The following is a 25,689-nucleotide window of genomic DNA, read 5'->3' as shown; positions in this document are numbered from 1 at the left end:
TTTTCAAGCAAATGAATACTTTTATTAACATGGTAAGTTTTTTTTTGTTTTAACACGGTAGGGTTTTGACCTCAAATATTTGTTAGGTCTGCTACTCAAATGAACTTACAGCTGGACAACGTATGAACCTTGAAGATGCCTCTTCCAGTCCACTTTAGGGTCCAATGCAGACAGTTCCATACTCTCATCCCCGAGCCCCTCAAGGGCCTTTGCCAATCTTTCATTTTATACCAAGTCCTCTAAAACGCATCAGGGTATTACATCAACTTGTACAGAATATCAAGATCTTATCTTCTATTTTAGGTTCCATGTCAAATAAAGCTGAGTTAGGTTGTCCAAACAAACTCACCAGACAGGTTACATAAGATAGTGTACCACAACAAATTTAAATTTTGAACAAAATACATCTCTCCTCCTTTGGTCTCACACAGAAATTAAAGTCTCCAAATACAGACAATACTATCCATTCTCCAGCTCTTCTCCAGATTCACGAGTCCCAGCCAGGTCGGCCCATCCACACTCCCCGTTGAAGTCTGGTCCTTTCTTCAGTAGTTGCTGCATGGAGTCGTCTTCCAGAATTAATGCAGCTCCTTCAGCACCTCCAGGGCTGGAGAACTCCAACTGTGAGTCTCATGTGTCACACACAGACCCAAAGTTCCAGGGAGCTATCAGGTCACACAAGAAATAGCAAAGCACCTCAAAAATTTAGAAGTAACAACCAAAGCCCGGGAACAAATGTGACTGCTGCAAGAGCTTACAATCTAGGCCTTAATTCCTGTATGTGAGAGCATTTTCAAACAAAATTACTTCCCAAACAAAAACACGTTAACAATCGAAACTCATATTGAGGTCATCAACCACAGACCATAGCAGAAAACGTAGTGTTAAGTGAGACAGAGCATAGACAGAGGAAAAAAGAGAAAACAAAAGGCTCTCTGGTTTCGGCTTCTCCAGAATGTCAGCCAATCTCCACCAGTTGACCAGAATCCATTGGCTGTAAACCTAAAGCACAATGGGAAGAAATTCATCATCGAGAGGTTAATCCCAGGCACAACGACCCCCAAACCCTCACGAACGCCACTGTGCAGGACGCCACCTCTTCTGGCCACCACCTGACTCACTCCAGTCTCTAGCAACGTTGACTTGCCCAACGTCTTCCCCGAAAATCCTCTATTTCCACCCCCGCTGGCTGGACGGCCCGGGACCTTGTCCGTTTCTGTTTCCTTGGCGACTCTGAGATTTATGACCCTTCCACTGAACACGCATCACGCCCAAACCCGGCCACTCTGATTATCCCACGCCGCCACCGTCAAAAACCAAAACACGAAGACGGGGCCCAGATCCGCCCTGACCGCAGCACGCCTTTATTCTCCCGCCCCACCCCCGATTCCGGTGCATCTCGATGAAATCATCGCTCTCGAAGAGCGGCCAAGCTGGGGCCGCTCCTCGGCCTGGCGCGGGTGCCCGACTTACCGCCGACCGCGCTCACGACGACTCGCTCTTCTCTATCCGCCGGACCAGCTCCACCAGCATCTCTGCCATCTTCGCAATCTCCTTGGCCTTCTCCTCGGCCTTCTCGCACCTCTTGGCCGCCCGGCCCTCGGCCGCGTCGCCCGGGTTCTGGAGGTGGTTGAGGGCGCTCTCCTCCGAGGCCTCCACCTGCGTTTTGATCTGGATGAGCATATTGTCCATCTCCCACAGCTTGCTCCGGTTCCGCAGGTACGCCCGCCCGTGCTCGCGCGTCAGCGACGCGATGTCCTCGCGCATCTCGTTGATGACCGGGAGCAGAAACTGCTCGAAATCCTCCTCGGGCTCCAGCACCTCCACTTCCTCCGGTTCCGCCAGCTCGACGATGTCCAGGGGCCGCATCTCTTCCCACTGCCTCGGAACCGCAATAGCGATGTCTGTTGGAGAGAGAAAACCGACACTCGCTATGCTTAGCAATAGAGAGCTCGAATATTCCTGAAAACTTTTACCCTTTTTCAACTTTTCTTCTCAGAGAAGCCACGAACAAGCGACTTACGCGCAGAGTAACGGCGAACAAAATGGAGTCCCGGCCGTCAACCAGCGCTCTGCGCGTTGCGGCCCCTTTCACGACACAGCCGGGCCTCTTTACGGTCAGTGGGGCGAGCTGCGGGCGCGCGCACGTCTAGAAAGAGAGGCACCGGCGGCGGCGACGGGGCCGCACGGACGCGCACGCAGGCACGCGCAGGTACGGGACCGCACGCTCTCGCTCGTTCCTGCTTTCCCGTTACCTCTGTGCGTCACCCCTGTTTTACCCTGTGTTTGGTGGGTGGCCTCTTCTGGGTGTTTCCTTCCGATAGGGCTTCTTGAGCACGCGAGTTTACATTTTTTAAAAAGGCCTCCCACACTTCCGAGGCGCGGTGGCTCACGCCTGTAATCTCAGCACGTTGGGAGGCGAGGTGGGTGGATGGCTTGAGGTCAGGAATTCGAGACCAGCCTGGCCGACATGGCGAGACCCCGTCTCTACCAAAAATACAAAAATTAGCCGGGCGTCGTGTTGCACGCGTGTAATCCCAGTTGCTTGGGAGGCTGAGACAATCGTTTGAAAACGGGAGGCGGAGGTTGCAGTGAGCCCATATCGCGCCACTGCTCTCCAGCCTGTGCATTAGAGTGAGACTCCGTCGCAAAATAAAGAAATAAAATATAAATGAAAATTAAAAAGGGCCTTCCACACTAGAAGAGGAGGATCCTACGTGATAATGCAGCTACCCCAGGTGGACGCTTAAAGCCCCTTCCTTTCACGCAGGGGGACCTGAGTCCCCTCAGCCGTTTTATTTACTTTTTTTTTTTTTTTTTTGGAGACAGAGTCTCGCTGTATCGCCCAGGCTGGAGTGCAGTGGCACGATCTCGGCTCACTGCAAACTCCGCCTCCGGGGTTCACACCATTCTCCTGCCTCAGCCTCGCGAGTAGCTGGGACTACAGGCGCCTGCCACCGCACCCGGCTAATTTTTTGTATTTTTAGTAGAGACGGGGTTTCACCGTGTTAGCCAGGATGGTCTCGATCTCCTGACCTCGTGATCCATCCACCTCGGCCTCCCAAAGTGCTGGGATTACAGGCGTAAGCCACCGTGCCGGGCCTTATTTACTTATTATTATTTAAAAAGTTTTTTTTTATTGAGGCAGGGTCTCGCTCTGTCGCCCAGGCTGGAGTCCAGTGGTGGGATCATGGCACACTGCAGCCTTGATCTTCTGGCCTCAAGTGATCCTTCCACTTCGGGCCTCCCAAAGTGCAGAGATTACAGGCATGAGCCGCGCGCCTGGCCCTTTCTGCCTTTTTAAAGAGTAGTTTTCCTTCTGCCTTGGATGACAGTCAGAAGGGTCTGGGTGTCTTTTCACCAAACCGGCCTCCCCACACCCCAAGGTGGAGCCTGGCTGCTCCGTCCTGAGGCCCCAGCAGACCCATGTTCAGTGTGTGGTGCAAGGCGCTGTCCAGAGCCTCTGAGCCCTTCCACTGGATCCTAGGCTCTTTGGGGTCTTAGCTCTGTGGCCCTAATGCCCTAACGCCCTGGGCAGAGCTTGGCGCATATTGGTAAATTTGCCTTAACATCCACTCAAGACAGAATGAGGAGAGACACGTTAATTTCCTAGCTTGTTGTCCCATTCCCAAACATCAATAAACTTTTCAGAAATCCAGCTTACATAAATCCCATGGATTTGGCTTCCATTTTCCAGGTAAAGGGACACATCACAGTTTTGACTACAGCAGAATTAAGGATTCAGAGAAACGTAAGTATATGTTTTGTTTTGACTTTTCTCAGGTTCTTAATATTTTGGTTGCTCTTGTAAAAACCCAACTTTTGGGCTTACTTGTGTGAAAGGAAAATAAATCTTGGGACCCCATAATCACTAAACCAAAGGGGACAGTCAAGCTGGGAACTGCATCAGTCAAACCTGCCTCCCATTCTATTCCTAAAAAAGATAGCTACTAAGATTAAAAAGCTACCTACCTCCCTCACAAGGAAATTCCTTGTGGACAAATGACAGAACTCAGAGCCACCCGTCTGCTCACTGAGATAGATGCATCTCTGACTGCCTCCTTTGGAAAGGCCAATCAGAAACTCAAAAGAATGCAACTGTTTGTCTCTTATCTACCTATTAACTGAAAGCCCCTGCCCTGCTTCAAGTTGTCTGGCCTGTCTGGACCAAACCAATGTACATCTTACATATAGTGATTGATGTCCCATGTCTCCCTAAAATGTATAAAACCAAGCTGTACCCCAACCACCTTGGGCACATGTCATCAGGACCTCCTGAGGCCATGTCATGGGTGTGTGTCCTTAACCTTGGCAAAATAAACTTTCTTTTTTTTTTTCACATTTCTCTCATTTTTTTAATTATTATTATACTTTAAGTTTTAGGGTACATGTGCACAATGTGCTGGTTAGTTACATATGTATACATGTGCCATGCTGGTGTGCTACACCCATTAACTCGTCATTTAGCATTAGGTATATCTCCTAATGCTATGCCTCCCCCCTCCCCCCACCCCACAACAGTCCCCAGAGTGTGATGTTCCCCTTCCTGTGTCCATGTGTTCTCATTGTTCAATTCCCATCTATGAGTGAGAACATGCGGTGTTTGGTTTTTTGTCCTTGCGATAGTTTACTGAGAATGATGATTTCCAATTTCATCCATGTCCCTACAAAGGACATGAACTCATCATTTTTTATGGCTGCATAGTATTCCATGGTGTATATGTGCCACATTTTCTTAATCCAGTCTATCATTGTTGGACATTTGGGTTGGTTCCAAGTCTGCTATTGTGAATAGTGCCGCAATAAACATACGTGTGCATGTGTCTTTATAGCAGCATGATTTATAGTCCTTTGGGTATATACCCAGTAATGGGATGGCTGGGTCAAATGGTATTTCTAGTTCTAGATCCCTGAGGAATCGCCACACTGACTTTCACAATGGTTGAACTAGTTTACAGTCCCACCAACAGTGTAAAAGTGTTCCTATTTCTCCACATCCTCTCCAGCACCTGTTGTTTCCTGACTTTTTAATGATTGCCATTCTAACTGGTGTGAGATGGTATCTCATTGTGGTTTTGATTTGCATTTCTCTGATGGCCAGTGATGGTGAGCATTTTTTCATGTGTCTGTTGGCTGCATAAATGTCTTCTTTTGAGAAGTGTCTGTTCATATCCTCCTCCCAGTTTTTGATGGGGTTGTTTGTTTTTTTCTTGTAAATTTGTTTGAGTTCATTGTAGATTCTGGATATTAGCCCTTTGTCAGATGAGTAGGTTGCGAAAATTTTCTCCCATTTTGTAGGTTGCCTGTTCACTCTGATGGTAGTTTCTTTTGCTGTGCAGAAGCTCTTTAGTTTAATTAGATCCCATTTGTCAATTTTGCCTTCTGTTGCCATTGCTTTTGGTGTTTTAGGCATGAAGTCTTTGCCCATGCCTATGTCCTGAATGGTAATGCCTAGGTTTTCTTCTAGGGTTTTTATGGTTTTCGGTCTAACGTTTAAGTCTTTAATACATCTTGAATTAATTTTTGTGTAAGGTGTAAGGAAGGGATCCAGTTTCAGCTTTCTCCATATGGCTAGCCAGTTTTCCCAGCACCATTTATTAAATAGGGAATCCTTTCCCCATTGCTTATTTTTCTCAGGTTTGTCAAAGATCAGATAGTTGTAGATATGCGGCGTTATTTCTGAGGGCTCTGTTCTGTTCCATTGATCTATATCTCTGTTTTGGTACCAGTACCATGCTGTTTTGGTTACTGTAGCCTTGTAGTATAGTTTGAAGTCAGGTAGCATGATGCCTCCAGCTTTGTTCTTTTGGCTTAGGATTGACTTGGCGATGCGGGCTCTTTTTTGGTTCCATATGAACTTTAAAGTAGTTTTTTCCAATTCTGTGAAGAAAGTGATTGGTAGCTTGATGGGGATGGCATTGAATCTATAAATTACCTTGGGCAGTATGGCCATTTTCACGATATTGATTCTTCCTACCCATGAGCATGGAATGTTTTTCCATTTGTTTGTATCCTCTTTTATTTCATTGAGCAGTGGTTTGTAGTTCTCCTTGAAGAGGTCCTTCACGTCCCTTGTAAGTTGGATTCCTAAGTGTTTTATTCTCTTTGAAGCAATTGTGAATGGGAGTTCACTCATCATTTGGCTCTCTGTTTGTCTGTTGTTGGTGTATAAGAATGCTTGTGATTTGTGTACATTGATTTTGTATCCTGAGACTTTGCTGAAGTTTCTTATCAGCTTAAGGAGATTTTGGGCTGAGACGATGGGGTTTTCTAGATATACAATCATGTCATCTGCAAACAGGGACAATTTGACTTCCTCTTTTCCTAATTGAATACCCTTTATTTCCTTCTCCTGCCTAATTGCCCTGGCCAGAACTTCCAACACTATGTTGAATAGGAGTGGTGAGAGAGGGCATCCCTGTCTTGTGCCAGTTTTCAAAGGGAATGCTTCCAGTTTTTGCCCATTCAGTATGATATTGGCTGTGGGTTTGTCATAGATAGCTCTTATTATTTTGAGATACGTCCCATCAGTACCGAATTTATTGCGAGTTTTTAGCATGAAGGGTTGTTGAACTTTGTCAAAGGCCTTTTCTGCATCTATTGAGATAATCAAGTGGTTTTTGTCTTTGGTTCTGTTTATATGCTGGATTACATTTATTGATTTGCGTATAATAAACTTCCTTAATTGACTGATGCATGTCTTAGATATTTGGGGTTCACACTTGACATATCAGAGACAGGTAGCTCATACATTTTTTATATGAATAAAAATAAGTGACTCAAACAAAAATGAGATACTACTAAGCACCTATTAGAATAGTCAAAATCCAGAACACCTACAACACCAAATGCTGTTGAGGACTTGGATCAACAGGAACTTTTATTCCTTGCTCGTGAGAATGCAAAATTATACTGCCATTTTGGAAGACAGTTTGGTAGTTTCTTACAAAACTAAGCCATATTCTTACAATAGGATCCAGCAATCACATTCCTTGGTATTTATCCAAATGAGTTGGAAACTTAGGCTCGCACAGAAATCTGCAGGTGGACGTGTCTACCAGCTTTAACTGTAGTTGGCAAAACTTGGAAGCAATCTAGATGTCCTTCCATAGGTGAATGGATACAAAAACTGTGGTACATCCAGACAGTGGAATATTAATCAGCATTAAAAAGAAATGTGTCATCAAGCCATGAAAAGACATGGAGGAAACTAAAATGCATATTATTTAAGTGAAGTCAATCTGAAAAGACTCCATATTGTATAATTCCAACTGTATGACATTCTAGGAAAGGTAAAACTTTGGAGATGGTAAAAAGATCTGAGTGGATTGGGAGGGATGAATGGGGGGAGCCACAGGATTTTTAGGGCAGTGGTGAAACTACTCTGTATGATACCATAATGATAGACACATGTCGTTATCCATTCATCCAAACCCATGGAATGTACAGCACCAAGAGTGAGCACTTATGTAAACTAAGGACTTCAGGTGATTATGATGCATTAATGTGGATGCATCAGTTGCAACAAACTTACCGCTGTGCGGGAGATGTTGATGGGAAGGGGAGGGTATGCAGTTGGGGGGACAGATGTTGTATGGGAGGTCCCTATACTTTCTGCTGTGAACCCAAAACTGCTTTAAACTGCTATTTAAACGGGAGGAAATAAACCCATCAAAAAACCAAATGGCTCCCGAAAGGTGGATGAGTTCAAAAACAGCACCTCTTCCCTGGGATGAGGTTAGATTGGGCCCCACTCCTCCAGGTGTTCTTGTGCAGGGCAGAAATGCCAGGTGCACAACATGCACCCAGGGACTGATGAGCTAGCGTTTCTTTGTTTTCTCTTTTATTTATTTCTTTCGCATTTCTTTTTCTTTTTTTTTTTTGAAACAGAGTTTCACTCTGTCGCCCAGGTTGGAGTGTGGTGGTGCGATCTCGGCTTAGTGCAACCTCTGCCTCCTAGGTTGAAGCAGTTCTTCTGCTTCAGCCTCCTGTAGCTGGGATTACAGGCACCCACCACCACACCCAGCTAATTTTTGTATTTTTAGTAGAGATGGGGTTTTGCCATGTTGGCCTGGCTGGTCTTGAACTCCTGACCTCAAGCAATCCACCCGCCTTGGCCTCCCAGAGTGTTGGGATTACAGGAGTGAGCCACCATGCCCAGCCTCTTTCATTAATTTCTGTTCTTATCTTTATTATCTCCTTTCTACTTTCTTTGATTTATTCTGTGCTTTTTAAAAATTTTCTTAGGTGAAACTCAACTCATTAATGGTTTCTTTTTTTCTAACGTAGCATTTAAGATCTTTAAATTCCCATCAAGCATGACTTTACTTGCATCACACAGCTTTTGATATTGGCATTTTCATTATTTAGTTCTAAGTGTACTTTTATTCCAATTATGATTTCTTGATCCATAAATTATTAGAACTGTGCTTTGGCCAGGCGCAGTGGCTCATGCCCGTCATCTCAGCACTTTGGGAGGCCGAGGCAGGCAGATCACAGGAGTTTGAGGCCAGCTTGGCCAACATGGCGAAACTCTGTCTCTACTAAAAATACAAAAATTAGCCAGGCGTGGTGATGGGCACCTGTCATCCCAGCTACTTGGGAGGCTGAGGCAGGAGAATCGCTTGAACCCAGGAGGTGGAGGTTGCAATGAGCCGAGATCGTGCCACTGCGCTCCAGCCTGGGCAACAAGAGCGAAACTCTGTCTCAAACAAACAAAAAACCAAAAACCAGAAAAAAAACCCAAAACTGTGTTTTAAAAATTTCAACCACATTAGAGCTGTTTATGCTCTTCTATTACTGATGTCTAACTTAATTGTATTCTTCTTAGAGATGGAGTTCGGTTTGATAGTGATTCTCTGAAATTTGTAAAAATTTCGGCCTGGGCATTTGCAGCACACTCTGTGTGTGTGCTTGAGAAGAGTGAGCATTCTGTAAGGCTGGGACCAGGACTTTATGCACATCCTCCAACTCCCACCTCCCCCAATGTTGCAATAGCTTCCTGTTTTTGCCTCATTCATCTATAGTGCAATCTCGATGTAGATTCCATTTCTTTGGTGCATTGCAGAGTTTGTCTGGATTCATTTTTCTTTCTCTTGAGTGAATTATTTATAAATTTAGAGATTCTTTAGAAATTGTTGAAGTCAAAGATGCAATTTTGCAAACCAGTTTGACTGTGTGCAGCCCCAGGGCATCATTAGCTGTAGCCTGAGAACAAACACAGGTGCAAACAAAACCAGGGCGTTTCAGCTGATAAATGCTGCTGGTAAATGCTGCCGTGAGGCACAACTTGCTTTTCCCCAGGCTGGAAATTGGAGAACAGTTTGTCCTGGACCAAGTGATGAAAGGCAGGGCGACATGGGGGAAGAATTGGAACTCCCAGTCCTATGGCTCAGCTGTAAATTCTGCAGAGTAGAGCAGAGAAGGGATTGTTTTGTTCCCTCTTGGGAGGGGACGTGATGCTGAGGGCCCAGTGTGAGAGGCTTGGGGCACAGAGCGGCCTTTAATGATTCCCAGAGGCAGCACAGCCCCTGGACACCTGGGCGGCCTCCAGGGAAGGATTAGAGCTGCCTGCACACGTGTAGTCCTAGTGAGATGGCAGGAGGCGGGACTCTGGAGACAGGGCTCAGACATCAGACCAGTCTGAGGACTAGCTAAACAGGGGAGGAGGTAAAAGCACCTCTACAGAATACATGCCCACTGACAACACCCGGACATTACTGCCACCTTCCATGACAACAGCCTTATGACCCAGAAGTTACCACCCTATTTCTAGAAATTTCTGTATAATCTCCCCCCTTAATTTGCACATAATTAAAAGTGGGTATAGGCCGGGCATGGTGGCTCATACTTGTAATTCCAGCACTTTGGGAGGCCGAGGCGGGCGGATCACCTGAGGTCAGGAGTTTGAGACCAGCCTGGCCAGCATGGCGAAAACCCATCTCTACTAAAAATAACAAAAATTAGCTGGGTGTGGTGGCACGTGCCTGTAATTCCAGCTACTGGGGAGGCTGAGGCAGGAGAATAGCTTGAACCCAGGAGGTGGAGGTTGCACTGAGCTGAGATTGTGCCACTGCATTCCAGCCTGGGTGACAGAATGAAAGTCTGCCTGGAAAAAAAAAAAGCGGGTATAAATATGACTGTGGAACTGCCTCTGAGTTGCTACTCTGGGCACATTGGCTATGGGCAGCCCTGCTCTGCCAATGAGTGATACCTCTGCTGCTGCTGTACTCTGCTGCTTCAATAAAAGTTGCTAACACCACCGGCTTGCCCTGAAATTCTTTTCTGGGTAAAGCCAAGAACCCTCCTGGGCTCAGCCCCAATTTTGGGACTCACCTGTCCCTACTAGGGGCACCTGTTCAACATTGCTGGTCCTGGGAGCAGATGCAGAGGCTGAGCTGTGCCACCGCCTGAGATGGGGAGAAGCCTGGTGCTATGGACTGAATGTTTGTGTCCCCTGCAAGTTCTTATGTTGAAATCCTAACCACTAATGAGATAGCATTTAGAGATGAGGCCTTTGGGTGGTGATTAGGGTTAGATTTGGTCATGAGGGTGGGGTACCTATCACAGCATTAGTGCCTTGTAAGAAAAGATGCAAGAGGTCTTACTCTCTACTTTCTGCCATGTGAGGCTACGACAAGAAGACTGTTACTGGCCAGGTCCAGGTCTGTTCTGCCCATGTGCAGTAAATCAATCACTATGACATGGGTTCTGCAAAAGAAAAGATACTTATTCTCAAGGGCACCGGGTGAAGATGTGGGAAAACAGCTCTCAAATCCACTTCTCTGAAAATAAGGCTTAGGGATATTTATGGGTTAGAGAAGTGGGGTGGTTTAAGTCTTGGGGAAAGGTGATTGGCAGTGGGGAAAAATGAAGTAACAGATTCATTTTGCGCAAGTGTATTCAGGGTTCATGACATTTCATAGTACCTATGTACAGAAAATGGTGGTGTTAGCATGATCTGAGGGTGGAGTATTTGGCCCTCTGATGTCCAAAGGCCACCTCTCAGGCACTTGCGCAGGCGCAGTTGAAGAGTTGGTGGTCTCAGCTGGTTTGAACATGACAGGAGCTGGCCCAAGTTCCTGAAAAATAACTGAAGTAACCATTACCATGGTGACCTACAAATGTTATCTATAAAGTAGCCAGTGAAGGTCAGGTGCAGTGGCTCATGCCTGTAACCCCAGCACTTTGGGGGACCAAGGTGGGAGGTTTGCTTGAGCTCAGGAGTTTGAGGCTTCAGTGAGCTATGAACATACCACTGCACTCCAGCCTAGGCAACAGAGTAAGATCCTGTTTCTTAAAAAGTAAAATAAAAAAATACAGTAGTCAGTAAAGGTTTAAGTTTTAGCATTCAGTGATGCATACTTCAGCTACCGTGGCCTTCAGCTTCATGGAAAAAGGGAGAAAAAATAACGAAAAACAAGTGACCCAAAGCAAGCAGGGTAAGCAGATCTCGTCAAATTAACCACTTAGTTTAAAGATGGCCATTTGCAAACCAGGAAGACAGTCCTCACCAGCCTCCAGATCTGGTGGCATCTTACCTTTGGACTTTCTGGGCTCAAGAACTATGAGAAATAAATGTTTGTTGTCTAAGCCATCCAGTCTGGCATAATTTGTTATATCAGCCTGAAGAGCCTAATAGCTGGTGTCCGTCCCTAGGGAAGTCATAAGCAGACCGGCTTCCTCTCCTTTGCCCTTTGCTTGCTGTTGGCCCGAAGTGTGTAAACTGCCATGCTTCCTCCACTTTCTGTTTGCTGCTTCTCCAGAGACTTGAACAGCTTGACAAAACCAAAGCCTGAAGTTATAAATGGATGGGAAGAATGGGAATGTACACATGGTCCAAAGATTTTATCTTGCTATGGGAGAAAGAGGAAGGAGAGTGGGCAACAAAGCCATCTTTGTGGTGGTGAAGGATGATGATTATTTTATTTTGTTATTCCAGAAAGGAAATAGAGGCTTATTTGTAATTATTATGCCAAAAACAATCCAGAACAAAACTACTAGAAAAATTGAAAAGACTAGTAGAACTTTCAAAGTAATGAGGAGAAAAAAGAGAATAAAATGGGACTCTGGAAAATTGAAAAGAAAAGGGAAAATGAGGAGAGAAAACAATGAAGTAAAATGCACTATAAATAGAAAAGGGAACAAATATTTAATAAAATCCAATCATGGCTGGGCAGGGTGGCTCACGCCTGTAATCCTAGCACTTTGGGAGGCCGAGGCGGGCAGATCACGAGGTCAGGAGATCGAGACCATCCTGGCTAACATGGTGAAACCCCATCTCTACTAAAAATACCAAAAATTAGCCTGGTGTGGTGGCAGGTGCCTCTAGTCCCAGCTACTTGGGAGACTGAGGCAGGAGAATGGCATGAACCCTGGAGGTGGAGCTTGCCATGAGCCAAGATGGTGCCACTGCACTCCAGCCTGGACAACAGAGCGAGACTCCGTCTCAAAAAAAAAGAATAAAAAAACAAACAAACGAAAAAAACAAACAAAAAGAACCTAAAATCAAGGTATGTGCTATGTATAAGAAACACACCTATAATGAAGTGACAAGGAATGTATAAAAATTAAGGAATAAAGCACAATTTAAGGTTAAAATATGAAACAAGAGGAGCGTTGTGTAATGATAAATATGACTTACAAAGAAGTTATATATTTCAGTTATCTAGTGCTGTGTTCATGACACCCTAAATTTTTTTCTTGAGACAGGTCTAAGTCTGTTGCCCAGGCTGGAGTGGAATGGCATGATCATGGCTCACTGCAGCCTTGACCTCCCAGGCTCAAGTGATCCTCCCACCTCAGCATCCTGAGCATCTGGGACTACAGGTGTGCACCACCATGTCTGCCTAATTTTTTTTTTTTTTTTTTAAGAGACAAGGTCCCACCATGTTGCCCAGGCTAGTCTTGAACTCCCGGGCTCAAGTGATCCTCCCACATTAGCCTCCCAAAGTGTTGGGATTACAGGTGTGAGCCACCACACCTGGCCCAAATCTTATGGTACTTAGCACCATAACAATCATTTGTCACAATTCTGTGGGTTAGGAGTTTGGGCAGGGCTCAGCTGGTTGGTTCTTCTGCTTCATGTATAGTTTATCACCTAGAGTCACTCACTCTGCTGGGTTGAGCTGCTACCTGGAATGGTTGAAAAACCCAAAAAGGTCTCACTCACATGTCTGGGGTCTTAGCTGGGGTGTTGGAATGGTCAGAGGCATTCTCTTTCATTACCTTAGTGAGAAGGATTCTTATATTCCCTTTGGATGTAAGGAAAGCTGGGGAATGTGGACCCTGTCTGGGAAGCCACTTCTCAGCTAAAACTGTCATTTATATCATGGTGGGGAAGAATGGATGCCAGCAGAAAGCTAACTAGCCCTGCCACAACCAAAAACATCCTTGTATTGTTTAAGCCAGTTTGAGCTAAGTACAGTCTGGATTATATAAAAAGAGCTGTTAGATACAAGATGTGAATTTGGACTTGTTTTATCTTTTTCCATTTATATATTTCACATTTTTGCATTTTTCTTTTAAATTTTTTAAATATTTTTTGGTGACAATAGCATATATATAACATTGTTTATATTCTCATATATACATGTGCATTTACCATGTATATCATATATAAGAGAATTGAGTAGAAACATTTTATATATATATGCGTATACAATATAGTTTCATCTATGAATAATTTTAAAGAAACTCACTGTTAACAATCAACTAAGTCTGGAAATAAAACCATGCCACACCTAGAAATCCAGGTGTGTTCCTTCTTAACTCAGATCTCCCTCGCCCCACTGGAGGTAACCCCTCTTGTGACTTCTAGTTTCCCTTCCCTTCCCTTCCCTTCACTTCCCTTCCCTTCCCTTCCCTCCCCTCCCTTCCCCTCCCCTCCCTTCCCCTCCCTTCTCAGCCCCTCCCTGCTCCTTCCCTCCCTTTGCTTCTCTTCTTTCTTTCTTTCTTTTTTTTTTTGAAACAGGGTCTTTCTCTGTCACCCAGACTGGAGTGCAGTGGCATGATCTCAGCTCACTGCAGCCTCAACCTCCCAGGCTCAAGCTATCCTCCTGCCTCAACGTCCTGAGTAGCTGGGACTACAGACATGTGCCGCCACCACCTGTTGTTTATTTTATTTTTTTGTAGAGATGGGGTTTTGCCATGTTGCTTAGGCTGGTCTTGAACTCCTGGGCTCAAGTGATCTGCCACCTTAGCCTCCCAAAGTGCTAAAATTACAGGACAGAGTCACTGTACACAGCCTTGGCCAGTCATTTCTTCACTTTCTTTGTTGTTTTATCCACTAGGAATGCAATCATAAAGAATACGGTATAGTCTTTCCCACTTTTGAACTTTATGTAAATGGAATCATAGTTATTCATTTGTATATTGCTGCTTCTGCTCAATATAATCTATCTATCATCTATCTAACATCTATCTATCATCTATCTGTCTATCATCTATCTATCACCTCTGTCTCTCTGAGATTCACCTGTATTGATGCAGGTAAGGATAGTTCACTCATTTTGATTGCTCTATGGCAGTGAGTGTTAAAATTGAGTGTGCATCAGAAAAACCCAGGAAATTTGTTAAAACACATGTTCCAGGGCCCATCCCTACAGTTTCTGATTTATTTGATCTGGGATAAGGCCTGAGACTTTGTGTTTCTAACAACTCCTCAGGTGATGCTGGCACTACTGGTGTGGGGACCACACTTTGAGACCTGCTGCTCTGTAGTATTCTCTTGTATAAATAAACCAGCCTCTATCCAAGCACTGGTAAGGGGCCTATGAATGGTTTTAATTTACAGCTATCATGAACAATGCCACTGAACAGTCTTACGTATTCTTGTGCACACGAACATGATTCTTTTCTTTTTTTTTTTTTGAGATGGAGTCTCACTCTGTCACCCAAGCTGGAGTGCCATGGTGCATTCTCTCGGCTCACTGCAACCTCTGCCTCCCAGGTTCAAGCAATTCTCTTGCCTCAGTTTCCCGAGTAACTGGGGCTACAGGCATGCACCATTACACCCGACTAATTTTTTATTTTATTTTATTATTTATTTATTTTTTTTTTGAGACAGAGTCTTGCTCTTTCGCCCAGGCTGGAGTGCAGTGGCGCGATCTCGGCTTACTGCAAGTTCTGCCTCCCGGGTTCACACCATTCTCCTGCCTCAGCCTCCCGAGTAGCTGGGACTACAGGTGCCTGCCACCACACCCGGCTAATTTTGTGTATTTTTAGTAGAGACGGGGTTTCACCATGTTAGCCAGGATGGTCTCGATCTCCTGACCTCGTGATCTGCCCACCTTGGCCTCCCAAAGTGCTGGAATTACAGGCATGAGCCACGGCGCCTGGCCTTTTTTTTTTTTTTTTTTTTTTTAGTAGAGATGGGGTTTCACCATGTTGGCCCAGGCTGGTCTTAAACTCCTGACCTCCCTCAAGTGATCTGCCCACCTTGGCCTCCCAAAGTGCTAGGATTACAGGCGTGAGCCACCACACCTGGCCAAACATCATGTTCTAGCTTACATACCTAGAACAGAATTGCTGGGTCTAGAGCATGAGTATCTTTAACTTTAGAAGATAACATGGAACTATTTTCTTAAGTTTGCTCCTTCTGTTTACTCTCACATTAGAAGTCTGAGAGAGTTTCCATGATTGTCCACTAAAAAATTGCCCATATTTTTAATCTTTTAAATAGAAAACACGGCAGATGTGAAACAGTGTCTTATTGTGGTTTTCATTTGCACAGACCTGATTGCTAAGGAGGCTGACCATCTTTTCACGCCTGTATTGACCGCTGGGGTTTCAGCTGGGGGCTGTCTGTGTACGATGCGAGGGAGGGTCAAGTTTCTTTTTGTTCCAAGTGAGGGGGAGTTGTCACAGCACCTCTGCCATGCAACATTCTTCCTCACCATGAGGCACCCCATCTCGCTTTTTTTTTTTTTGAGACCGAGTTTCGCTCTTGTTGCCCAAGCTAGAGTGCAGTGGTGCGATCTTGGCTCATTGCAACTTCCGCCTCCTGGGTTCAAGCGATTCTCCTGCCTCAGCCTTCCTGAGTAGCTAGGATTACAGGCATGCACCACCACACCTGGCTAATTTTGTATTTTTGGTAGAGACGGGGTTTCTCCATGTTGGTCAGGCTAGTCCCGAACTCCCGACCTCAGATGATCCACCCGCTTCGACCTCCCAAAGTGCTGGGATTACAGGTGTGAGCCACCGCGCCCGGCCCCATCTCTCTTCTATCAGCCTCCGTGTGCGGAGTCCAGCTTCTGAGCTCTTTGTTTGCTCTGGTCTGAATGTTTTTGTCCGCCTAAATTCATATGCTGAACCCTAATCCCCCAGTTGATGGTATTAGGAGGTGGGGATGTTGGGAGGTGATTAGGTTATGGGGATTAGTGTAACTGAACTCGGGTTCAGGCCACTCACTCGCCGACATTCGAGAGACAAGTTTTGGTAAAAGGAAAGGTAGCTTTATTCGAGAAGCCAGCAGCTTAGGAGGTGGGGACGGGGGCAGTGAACTCTTGTGTTCAAAGATCACCTCTCCAAGTTGTGTCTCCAGATGCACGTTTTTAAGGGAAATCTGGGGAAGTGCGAATGATGATCAAAGCATTCTTGTGGAACAGCAGCTATGTGCGCAGTCTCAGGCAGGTAGTTACGATTGCTGTCTTGCGGGGATGTCATGTGACCTTTTGCAAGTGCAGCTATTTTTTCTTTTTTTCTTTTTTTTTTTTTTTTTGAGACAGGGTTTCGTTCTGTTGCCCAGGCTGGAGTGCAGTAGCATGATCACGGCTTATTGTAGCCTTGACCTCCCCAGGTTCAGGTGATCTTCCCACCTCACCCTCTACAGTAGCTGGGACTAAAGGCACGCACCATCATACCTGGCTAATTTTTAAATTTTTTTTAGAGATTGGGTTTTACCAAGTTGCCCAGGCTGGTCTCCAACTCCTGGGCTCAAATGATCTGTCCCCCTCAGCCTCCCAAAGTGCTGGCTGCACCAGGCCAGCCAGACTAGTCTTAGTTTTGTTTTTTTTTTTGGACAGTCTCACTCTGTTGCCCAGGCATGGCTCATTGCAGCCTTGACTTCACTGGCTCAGGGGATCCTTCCACCTCAGCCTCCTGAGTAGCTGGGACTACAGGCGAGTGCCACACCTACTTAAATTTTGTTACTATTTGTAGAGACGGGGTCTCCCTATTTTGCCCAGGCTGGTCTCAAACTTTTGGACTTACGTGATCCTCCTGCCTCGACCTCAGCCCAACTATTCTCATCTGGTGGGTGGAAACCTGCGGCTAGCCGCTTCCAGGATTGCTGGTCAGTGCACTTCTCTCTTGCTGAAGGTCCTCTTTCCCTGAGGCTGTTTTTAATGAATAGTGTGTAAGCGTAAGCTAAGCTGTAATTATACTCAAGCAAACAAAATTTTTCTTTAAGGTAGACTCAGTACTGTTATATTAGCACCCTCCTAGAAACCGAGCCCAGAGAGCTGCCTTGCCCCTTCTGCCATGTGAGGACGGAGCAAGACGGCACCATCTATAGACCAGGAAACAGCCCCTCCCCAGACACCGAATCTGCTGGCACCTTGGACTCCCAGCATCCAGAATTGGGACAAATAAATTCCTGTTGTTGATAAGCCACTCAGTGTATGGTATTCTTTTTTTTTGGAGACGGAGTCTCGCTCTGTCACCCAGGCTGGAGTGCAGTGGCACAATCTCGGTTCACTGCAAGCTCCGCCTCTGGGGTTCCGGCCATTCTTCTGCCTCAGCCTCCTGAGTAGCTGGGACTACAGGCCGCCCGCCACCACGCCCGGCTAATTTTTTGTATTTTTAGTAGAGACAGGGTTTCACTGTGGTCTCGATCTCCTGACCTCGTGATCCGCCCGCCTTGGCCTCCCAAAGTGTACGGTATTCTATGACAGCAGCCCAAACGGACGAAGATGTGCACTTGTGTGTGTGTGTTTTTTTTTTTTTTTTTTTTTTTTGAGACAGAGTTTTGCTCTTGTCGCCCAGGCTGGAGTGCAGTGGCACGATCTCGGCTCACCGCAATCTCCGCCTCCTGGGTTCAAGAGATTGTCCTGCCTCAGCCTCCCAGGTAGCTGGGATTACAGGTGCCCACCACCGTGCCCGGCTAATTTTGTATGTTTAGTAGAGACGGGGTTTCTCCATGTTGGTCAGGCTGGTCTCGAACTCCTGACCTTAGGTGATCAGCCCGCCTCGGCCTCCCAAAGTGCTGGGATTACAGTCGTTTGCCACCAAGCCCGGCTAATTTTTGTATTTTTTTAGAGAGGGGGTTTCACTATGTTGGCCAGCCTGGTCTCGAACTCCTGGCCTCTAGTGATCCACCCACCTCGGCCTCCCAAAGTGCTGGGATTACAGGCACGAACCACTGTACCTAGCCCCAGTGCACTTCAGAATCATCCTGTCAAGTTCCACAATAAACCTGTTGGGGTTTTTATTGGGATTGTCAGTGAGCAACGTAGTTTATTGGGAGTTTGGTGGTGGTTGTTTGTAAAAAAAAAAAAAAAACAACAACAAATAAAAACAGACCATAAAATTCATCTTCCAAAGTTGCTAATTCATTGGTTTCTAGTATATTCACAAAGTTGTGCAACCAGCATTCCACAATTTCATCATCTTTCAAAGAAACCCCGTCCCTGTTAGCTGTCATGCCTCTTCTCTCTTCCTCCAGTCCCTGGCAACCACCAATGTGCTTTGTCTCTTATACACAGATTTGCCTATTCTGGACATTTCACATAAACTCGTGATTGGCTTCTTTCACTTAGCGTAATATTTGTAGGATTCACTCAGGCTGTGGCATGTGTCAGAATTTCCTTCCTTTTTATGGCCAAATAATATTCCATTGTATGGACAGAACACACTTCATGTCTTAATTCATCTGTGGATGGACATTGGGGTTGTTGCTACCGTTTGACTTTTGAGTAATGCTGCTATGAACGCGGGAGCACAGGTGTTGTGTGGATGGATGTTTTCAATTCTCTTGGGCATAGACCTGGGAAGGTTATACTTTTATTGATATTAATAGTTCTGATATTGGACATCCCTGCTGTGTGGTTTCACCTCTCATGGACTCTGACGGCTGCTGTGCCTTCTCTGCTCGGCAGGCGGTGCCCTGAGGCACAGGTGGGCGTCTGGGGCTGGAACTCTGGCTAGGCGCTACAACTTCCTCTCCTGCCCTGTGGCAGAGCCAAGCCCCTTGCAGGGCTGTTGCCAGCATGGGATGAGTCTATGAAAACACGCGGCACGCAGTAGGTCCACAGTTACCACTGGCAGCCTGGCAAGCCTGGCAGGGCCCGGACGGCAGATGCGCTTCGGTGCTGCTGTGGGTCTTGTGCTCTGCCTTAGGCAGAACGTCCTGGGTTTGTGTTTTGTGAATGAATGACGCATGAGTGTGCCAAATATCCTTTACGTGACAGGAGAGGAGAGGGCTGGCTTGATTGAGTGTGGGGGGGAAGAACCTGGATCTTGTAATTTTTATTAAAAAAAAATGAGGGAAAAACCCCAAATATGACCATTTTCTGCCATTAGCCTGCAGATGAGCAGCTGACTCCCCAGTCCCGTCCCTCTGTGCTGCTTTTCCCTGTCCTGGGTCTGTTCTGTTGCATGGAGTTCCTGGGGGAAGCCCTGGGGCCGGGGCATCTGCCCAGGGCTCACTGCTGTTGAAAGTGAATGAAGAACGTCCGGATTTCCTTTGGGTGGACGGTGATGATGGGGCCTCCTGGTGGCCTCGAGGGAGAGGTGGTGTCACCTAGGGGAACAGAGGTGATCTGTCCAGTGTGGCCCGGGATGCCTCCTCCCAGCCTCCCTCTCACCCCCTGCACCTGTCTACAGTCTGCTGTGGCTCCCAGCCTCCCTCTCACCCCCCTGCACCTGTCTACAGTCTGCTGTGGCTCCCAGCCTCCCTCTCACTCCCTGCACCTGTCTACAGTCTGCTGTGGCTCCCAGCCTCCCTCTCACCCCCTGCACCTGTCTACAGTCTGCTGTGGCTCCCAGCCTCCCTCTCACTCCCCTGCACCTGTCTACAATCTGCTGTGGCTCCCAGCCTCCTCCTCACCACACTGCACCTGGCTACAGTCTGCTGTGGCTCCCACTGTGGCAATGGCCTATGGCACCCCCTTCTGCCAGGACTCCTGTGGGCCTCTTGCGTTTCTGCCCACCCCGAGGGCAATTCATAGGTTGGTCCTGGCCCTAGTGGCCTCAGTTCCTCATGGGTGTTGCCCTCAAAGCCCAAGAGCTTTCTGAGACCATCTGGTGAGTCTGCCCTTGCCTCACCAGGCTCCCCTGAAGGCATGCCCTGGGGTTGGGCTTCGATCTTGGGAGGGAGCCGTCCACTTATCTATCACTCATCCATCTTCCTTCCTTCTTTCCAACCAACATCATCTTCCCTCCCTCCCTCCCTCCGTCCCTTCCTTCTCCCCACCACCAACTGAGCGTGCACCATGCACCCGCCACCATGCTGTGTGTAGTGGACAACGAGCTGCACAGGACAGAAGAAACCCCTGGGGCCAGGAGAGTGGAGGAGGCACTTGGCCTGGTTGGTGACTCTGGGGAGGCATCCTGGGGAGCTTGAGCAGGTGCTGGCCAGAGTGAATGGGACCTGTGCATCCCAGGCAGAGGGCATGGTGCGGAGAGGGACTGGAGCCTGGAAGCTGCCTGTAGTGCAGGAGCTCACGGTGGCACATGTCGTATGAGGCAGGGACCGGCTGATGGGCTGAGGTCAGCAGGGCCAAGGTGGGCAGAAGCCCCTGGGCCCCTAGCTGTCACCCAGGGCACAGGCAGGGCGTGTGTGGAGCCCTGGCAGGCAGAGAGTAACCCAAAGCCTTTCTTAACCGACTGTGGTAGATTTGGGAGGGCTGCGGGTTCAGAGTAGGAAAGCAGCCTCGCAAGGTCGCACAGGCCGGGACAGGCAGATGGTTGGATGTGCACCGGGTCTGACCAGCTGCTGAGCCTGGCTGGGAGTCCTGGGTAGGGAGCTGAAGCGGGGGTCCCCAAACCTCTGTGGTGGCCAGGCCCCGTCCTCCAGCTCCAGCGGTGCAGCATGCTCAAATCCCAGGTCCCTGTGAGCGAGCGCTCCTCCACTGCCACCACGGACCCCAGCGCCTGCAGCACAGCCTGCAGGGAGAGGAGCAGAGGGAGAGTGAGCTGCACCAAGTTCCAGAGCTGAGCAGAGAACCAAGACAGCAGCAGGGCAGACACACCACGAACTCGGTGTCCTCAGGAGCCCAGGTCCTGCCCTGGTGCCTGACACAGCTCCCTCATCTGCTTCTCACAGCACATCTGCGAGGACAGGACTGGCCGTGTACTTTACAGATGAGGACACTGAAGTGGGAGGTGCATGCTTCACCAGGTGGCCGAGCCGGAGGAGCAGCCCGGGAGGTGTGGCATTTTGAGCTGCCCACCCCACCGCAGAGTTCTCCTCTCCCCACATTGCTCAGGTGGCCCCGTGCCCAGTCCAGGGAGGAAGCCAGCCACAGTTACCCCATCCCCCTTTCCCAGTAGGCCTTGTCCCAGCCTCCCTTACACCTAGGGGAGGCAGGAGGCCCTTAGGGGTCTGGAAAAGTCTGTGGAGCAGGAGGGGTGGGGGTGGTTCTTGGAGAAGCTTCTGTGTGCTGACGGAGGGAGAGAGCCACGCTAGGGCAAGGCCTTTCTGGCCACTACTGCCGAGCCCCACCCTGCCTTGAAATTTGCTCATGAGGGAGGCCTGTGCCATCTTGTGACCGCAAACAAGCAGACGGCAAAAGACAAAAGCCAGTCTGCCGGCGATGGCAGGAAGACGACAGTGATCGGGCCCACGGTGACAGCGCTTGGGGTCCATCGGACATGCCTGTTCGGTGAGAAAACACTCTGTCCTCTGTTCTAAGCACATCTGTTAGGTGTTTTGTGACTTGCAGCCAAACTCACTGCGTTCCTAACTCAATGGTCTTTCCACCCCACCACCGTCCACGTCGGGCAGGGAGTCATGGTGTCCATCCCAACCGTCTCCTTGTCTCAGGGCCTTGGTGCTTCCATCTGTGAAACGGGGGAGCATCAGATGACCAACTTCCAGGTCCCACGCCGGCCTCCTTGCTTCCCAGGGCAGGCTGGCCCTGTGCTGGGCACTGGTACCCGCCATGGCCTAGACCTGCTCTCAGGCAGGCCAGGGACCGTGAGGAAAGGATCCTCCGTGGCGAGGATCATGAAAGAGGAGGTGGGTGGCCCAGTAAGACATCATGGCGAAAAGGTACTGGGGCTTCTCTGGATTCCCCTGAAGACTCAGATGTCGAAGGAGGCCCAAGGCAGAAACACAGAGATTCACAGAAATTCTCCATGAGCAGGAAATGAAATAGAAAGAATGCAAACTGGGAAAGAAATGAGGCAGCTCAGGTCGTGCCTTCTGGGGAGGGAGCGTGGGCAGGCCAGGTGGCGGAAGCCTCGCCTGATAGTAGAGTTGAGAGGGCAACATCAGCCAAGAGGGGAACCTGGAAGGGGACGAGGCCTGGGGGCCCTGACACTGCACGAGGCCCCTTAGTGCCAGGGCCTCTCAGCAACCTTCTGGGCAAAGAACTCTCACCTCTCCCCATTTTACATGGGGGGAAACTGAGGCCCAGAGGCATGGGGTGCCGGAGATGCCCCCGTAGAGGGGCCTGGGTGTGGACCCTGGATTGTCTGACTCTAAGTCACCTTTCAAAGCAACTCTATGGGGAATCTGTTTTGTTTTTGGATTACACAGATGTTGTCTGTGTTTTAAAAGTTTTACCACAGAATAAATAAGAAAGAAAATACAGGCCACTCACGCCTGTAATCCCAGCACTTCAGGAGGCTAAGACAGGCAGATTGCTTGAGGCCAGACGTTCGAGACCAGCCTGAGCAACACAGCAAGACCCTGTCTCTACTAAAAATAAAAAAACTAGGCCAGGCTTGGTGGCTCACACCTGTAATCCCAGCACTTTGTGAGGCCGAGGCAGGTGGATCACCTGAGGTCAGGAGTTCGTGACCAGCCTGACCAACATGGAGAAACCCTGTCTCTACTAAAAGTACAAAAAAATTAGCCGGGTGTGGTGGCACATGCCTGTAATCCCAGCTACTCGGGAGGCTGAGGCAGGAGAATCGCTTGAACCTGGGAGATGGAGGTTGCAGCCAGCTGAGAGCGCACCATTGCACTCCAGCCTGGGGGACGAGAGCGAAACTCTGTCTCAAAAAAAAAAAAAAAAAATTAGCCAGCGTGGTGGTGCGCCCCTGTGATCCCGGTTACTTGGGAGGTTGAGGTGGGAGGATCACTTGAGCCAGGGAGGCAGAGGTTGCAGTGAGCTGAGATTGTGCCACTGCACCACAGACTGGGCAACAGAGTGAGATCCTGTCTCACATATACACAAAAAACCCTAAAAAACCAGGCCAGTTGTAATACCTGACAAACCCAGAAGACCATGAAGAAGGGCGGGGTGGGGCCCATACCAGCGTCCATTTGGGAGGACGCCCTCGTGCATCTCTTTGCTAAGGCAGTTTCTTGGGGCTTCATCTAGGGTTTGCTTCCCTGGCTTATGGCCTGGATGGGGGTGGGGAAGTTCACCTCCAGATTCACTGTCACTGGCTGAGACAGGACTGGGTCCTCGCCCACTTCATACAGGTGGTGGAGCCGCAGCAGGACACGGCAGAGGTCAGCCTGGGCTTCCCCTCGATGGCCTTTGGGGACAGAAGGAAGGTGGCAGTGAAGACCCTCATCAACCAACCCCAATGCCCCGGTCTATACCCGCTGCTTTACACACTCAGCTCCATTTCCTATCCGTAACCTCCTCGATATGGTTTGGCTGTGTCCCCAACCAAATCTCATCATGAATTGTAGCTCCCATAATGTCCACATGTTGTGGGAGGGACCTGGTGGGAGGTAATTGAATCATGGGGGTGGGTCTTTCCTGTGCTGTTCTTGTGATAGTGAATAAGTCTCACGAGACCTGATGATTTTGTAAAGGGCAGTTCCCCTGCACACGCTCTCTTGCCTGCCACCATGTAAGAACGTGACTTTGCTCCTCATTTGCCTTCTGCCATGATTGTGAGGCCTCCCTATCCAGGTGGAACTGTGAGTCCATTAAACCTTTTTTCTTCATAAACTACCCAGTCTTGGGTATGTCTTTATGAGCAGCATGAGAACAGACTAATAGACTCCCTGTGAGACAGCTGACATGGCCCCCACTCGACAAGGAAACCAAGGCTCAGAGAGGGGCAGTCACGTGCCCAAGGCATACAGCTGGTGCGCGGCAGAGGGAGGATTCCCACCCAGGTCTGGCCGACTGTAAGGCTGCCCACCATGACACCAGCTGCAATGTTTCCATCCTCGTCCACTGTTGTGGGCATATTGGGGCATGTCCTCAAATACTCCAGTCTCTCCTACCCTGCCCCCTTTGAAGTCAGGGTAAGCTGTGTGGCCTCTGTGGCCAATGCAAAGTGAGCTGAAGTGACGCAGTACTTCCCGGCAGAAGCTTTTTCTTGCCATGGTGAGTGAGGAAGCACGTGCTGCAATACAAACTCCATCAGCGGGGGGCGTGGTGGCCACAGCAAGAAAAACCTTCCTGCTAACCCCACTGGATGCACAGCATGGGGGAGAAATGAATATATACTGTTAAGACCGTGGGCATTCGGGGCTCTTTGTTACTGCAGCATACGCCAGCCGCCCTGACTGATATAATGCTGTCATTTGCCACGTGATGTATGTGATCTCCTGTCCCATCCCTGATCTTCCCAATCAGAAAGGCTCATTGCCATTGCTCCCGTTTTACAGATGGGAAGACCAAGGCTCAGAGGAAAGCACTGAGTTCAAGGTCCTGGAGAGAGGACCTGGTTAACACGGGTGCTTCCTAAACCCTGGCTGGTAGAACCTCAGCTCTGCAGCTATGCCTCAAAGCTGACTAAATCAATCTGTCTGGGATTAGAATTGAGGCATCAGTATTGAAAAAAAAAAATTTTGGCAGGGTGTGGTGGCTCACACCTGTAATCGCAGCACTTTGGGAGGCCAAGGAGGGCGGATTGCCTGCTGTCAGGAGTTTGAGACCAGCCTGGTCAGCACAGTGAAACCCTGTCTCTATTAAAAATACAAAAATTAGCTGGGCATGGTGGTGGGCACCTGTAATCCCAGCTACTCGGGAGGCTGAGGTAGGAGAATTGCTTGAACCTGGGTGGTGGAGGTTGCAGTGAGCCAAGATCACACCACTGCACTCCAGCCTGGGCAACAGATTGAGACTCTGTCTCAAAGAAAAAAAAATTTTTTTTAGAGACAGGGTCTTGCTCTGTTGCCCAGGCTGGAGTGCTGTAGCATGATTACAGCTCACTGCAGCCTTGAACTCCTGGCCTCAAGTGATCCTTTCACCTCAGCCTCCTGAGTAGCTGGGACCACAGGCAAGCATCACCACACCCGGCTAATTTTTAAATTTTTTTTTGTAGAGACAGAGTCTAGCTATGTTGCCCAGGCTGGTCTCGAACTCCTGGCCTGAAGTGATCCTGCTACCTCGGCCTCCCAAAGTGCTGGCATTACAGATGTGAGCCACCTTGCCTGGCCCATTTTTAAGAAGCTATCATGGGGCTATGGGGTAGCTGGTTTTCAGAATGGCACAGGGGAATGACTGCCCAAGATCACAAAAGCCAAGAGGTTTGTGAAAGTGCTTCCACATCTCCTGGTCTGGTGGTGAGGAGTTCCAGCTCCAAAGTCAGGGAAGGCCTCCTGTGTCC

At 48.4% G+C, this 25,689-nt stretch overlaps 2 protein-coding genes and 1 long non-coding RNA gene across 6 annotated transcripts in view; 1 reads left to right on the top strand and 2 right to left on the bottom strand.

Annotated features, from left to right (window-relative positions):
- On the bottom strand, positions 1-2,279 carry MRFAP1 (Morf4 family associated protein 1). 2 transcript variants are annotated; one of them, XM_008969525.4, is made up of 3 exons: positions 2,024-2,279; positions 1,474-1,904; positions 1-1,002 (listed from the first exon to the last, which is right to left on the bottom strand). In XM_008969525.4, the coding sequence occupies exon 2, from the start codon at positions 1,867-1,869 to the stop codon at positions 1,486-1,488; it is 384 nt and encodes a 127-aa protein (XP_008967773.1). In that variant the 5' UTR covers positions 1,870-1,904; positions 2,024-2,279; the 3' UTR covers positions 1-1,002; positions 1,474-1,485. The 2 variants fall into 2 exon arrangements, with proteins under 2 accessions (XP_008967773.1, XP_003816511.1); XM_003816463.5 differs by having other exon boundaries at positions 1,474-2,257.
- LOC103785717 (uncharacterized) lies at positions 2,079-24,080 on the top strand. The gene is made up of 3 exons (XR_004669461.3): positions 2,079-2,212; positions 3,698-3,751; positions 23,597-24,080. It is a non-coding gene; the product is annotated as an uncharacterized LOC103785717 (long non-coding RNA).
- MAN2B2 (mannosidase alpha class 2B member 2) overlaps positions 18,530-25,689 on the bottom strand; it is a 47,585-nt gene continuing 40,425 nt past the window's right edge. For 2 of the 3 annotated variants that reach the window (XM_055111175.2, XM_003816465.5), the window contains 3 exons: positions 23,540-23,652; positions 20,988-21,105; positions 18,530-19,741 (listed from right to left, as the gene is read on the bottom strand). In XM_055111175.2, coding sequence (XP_054967150.1) covers positions 19,644-19,741; positions 20,988-21,105; positions 23,540-23,652 — 329 coding nt within the window. In that variant the 3' untranslated portion in view covers positions 18,530-19,643. Of the gene's footprint in view, positions 19,742-20,987; positions 21,106-21,894; positions 22,003-23,539; positions 23,653-25,689 lie in introns of all 3 variants that reach the window. The other variant, XR_008625056.2, reaches the window with a different exon arrangement.

The sequence above is a fragment of the Pan paniscus genome, chromosome 3 (assembly GCF_029289425.2).
Source record: "Pan paniscus chromosome 3, NHGRI_mPanPan1-v2.0_pri, whole genome shotgun sequence".
NCBI classification, from domain to species: Eukaryota; Metazoa; Chordata; class Mammalia; order Primates; family Hominidae; genus Pan; species Pan paniscus.
This window is presented reverse-complemented; position numbering and strand designations above follow the sequence as displayed.

Coding starts and splice junctions, on each gene's coding strand:
- MRFAP1 (XM_008969525.4), bottom strand. CDS start 1,869: ATGCGGCCCCTGGACATCGTCGAGCTGGCGGAACCGGAGGAAGTGGAG.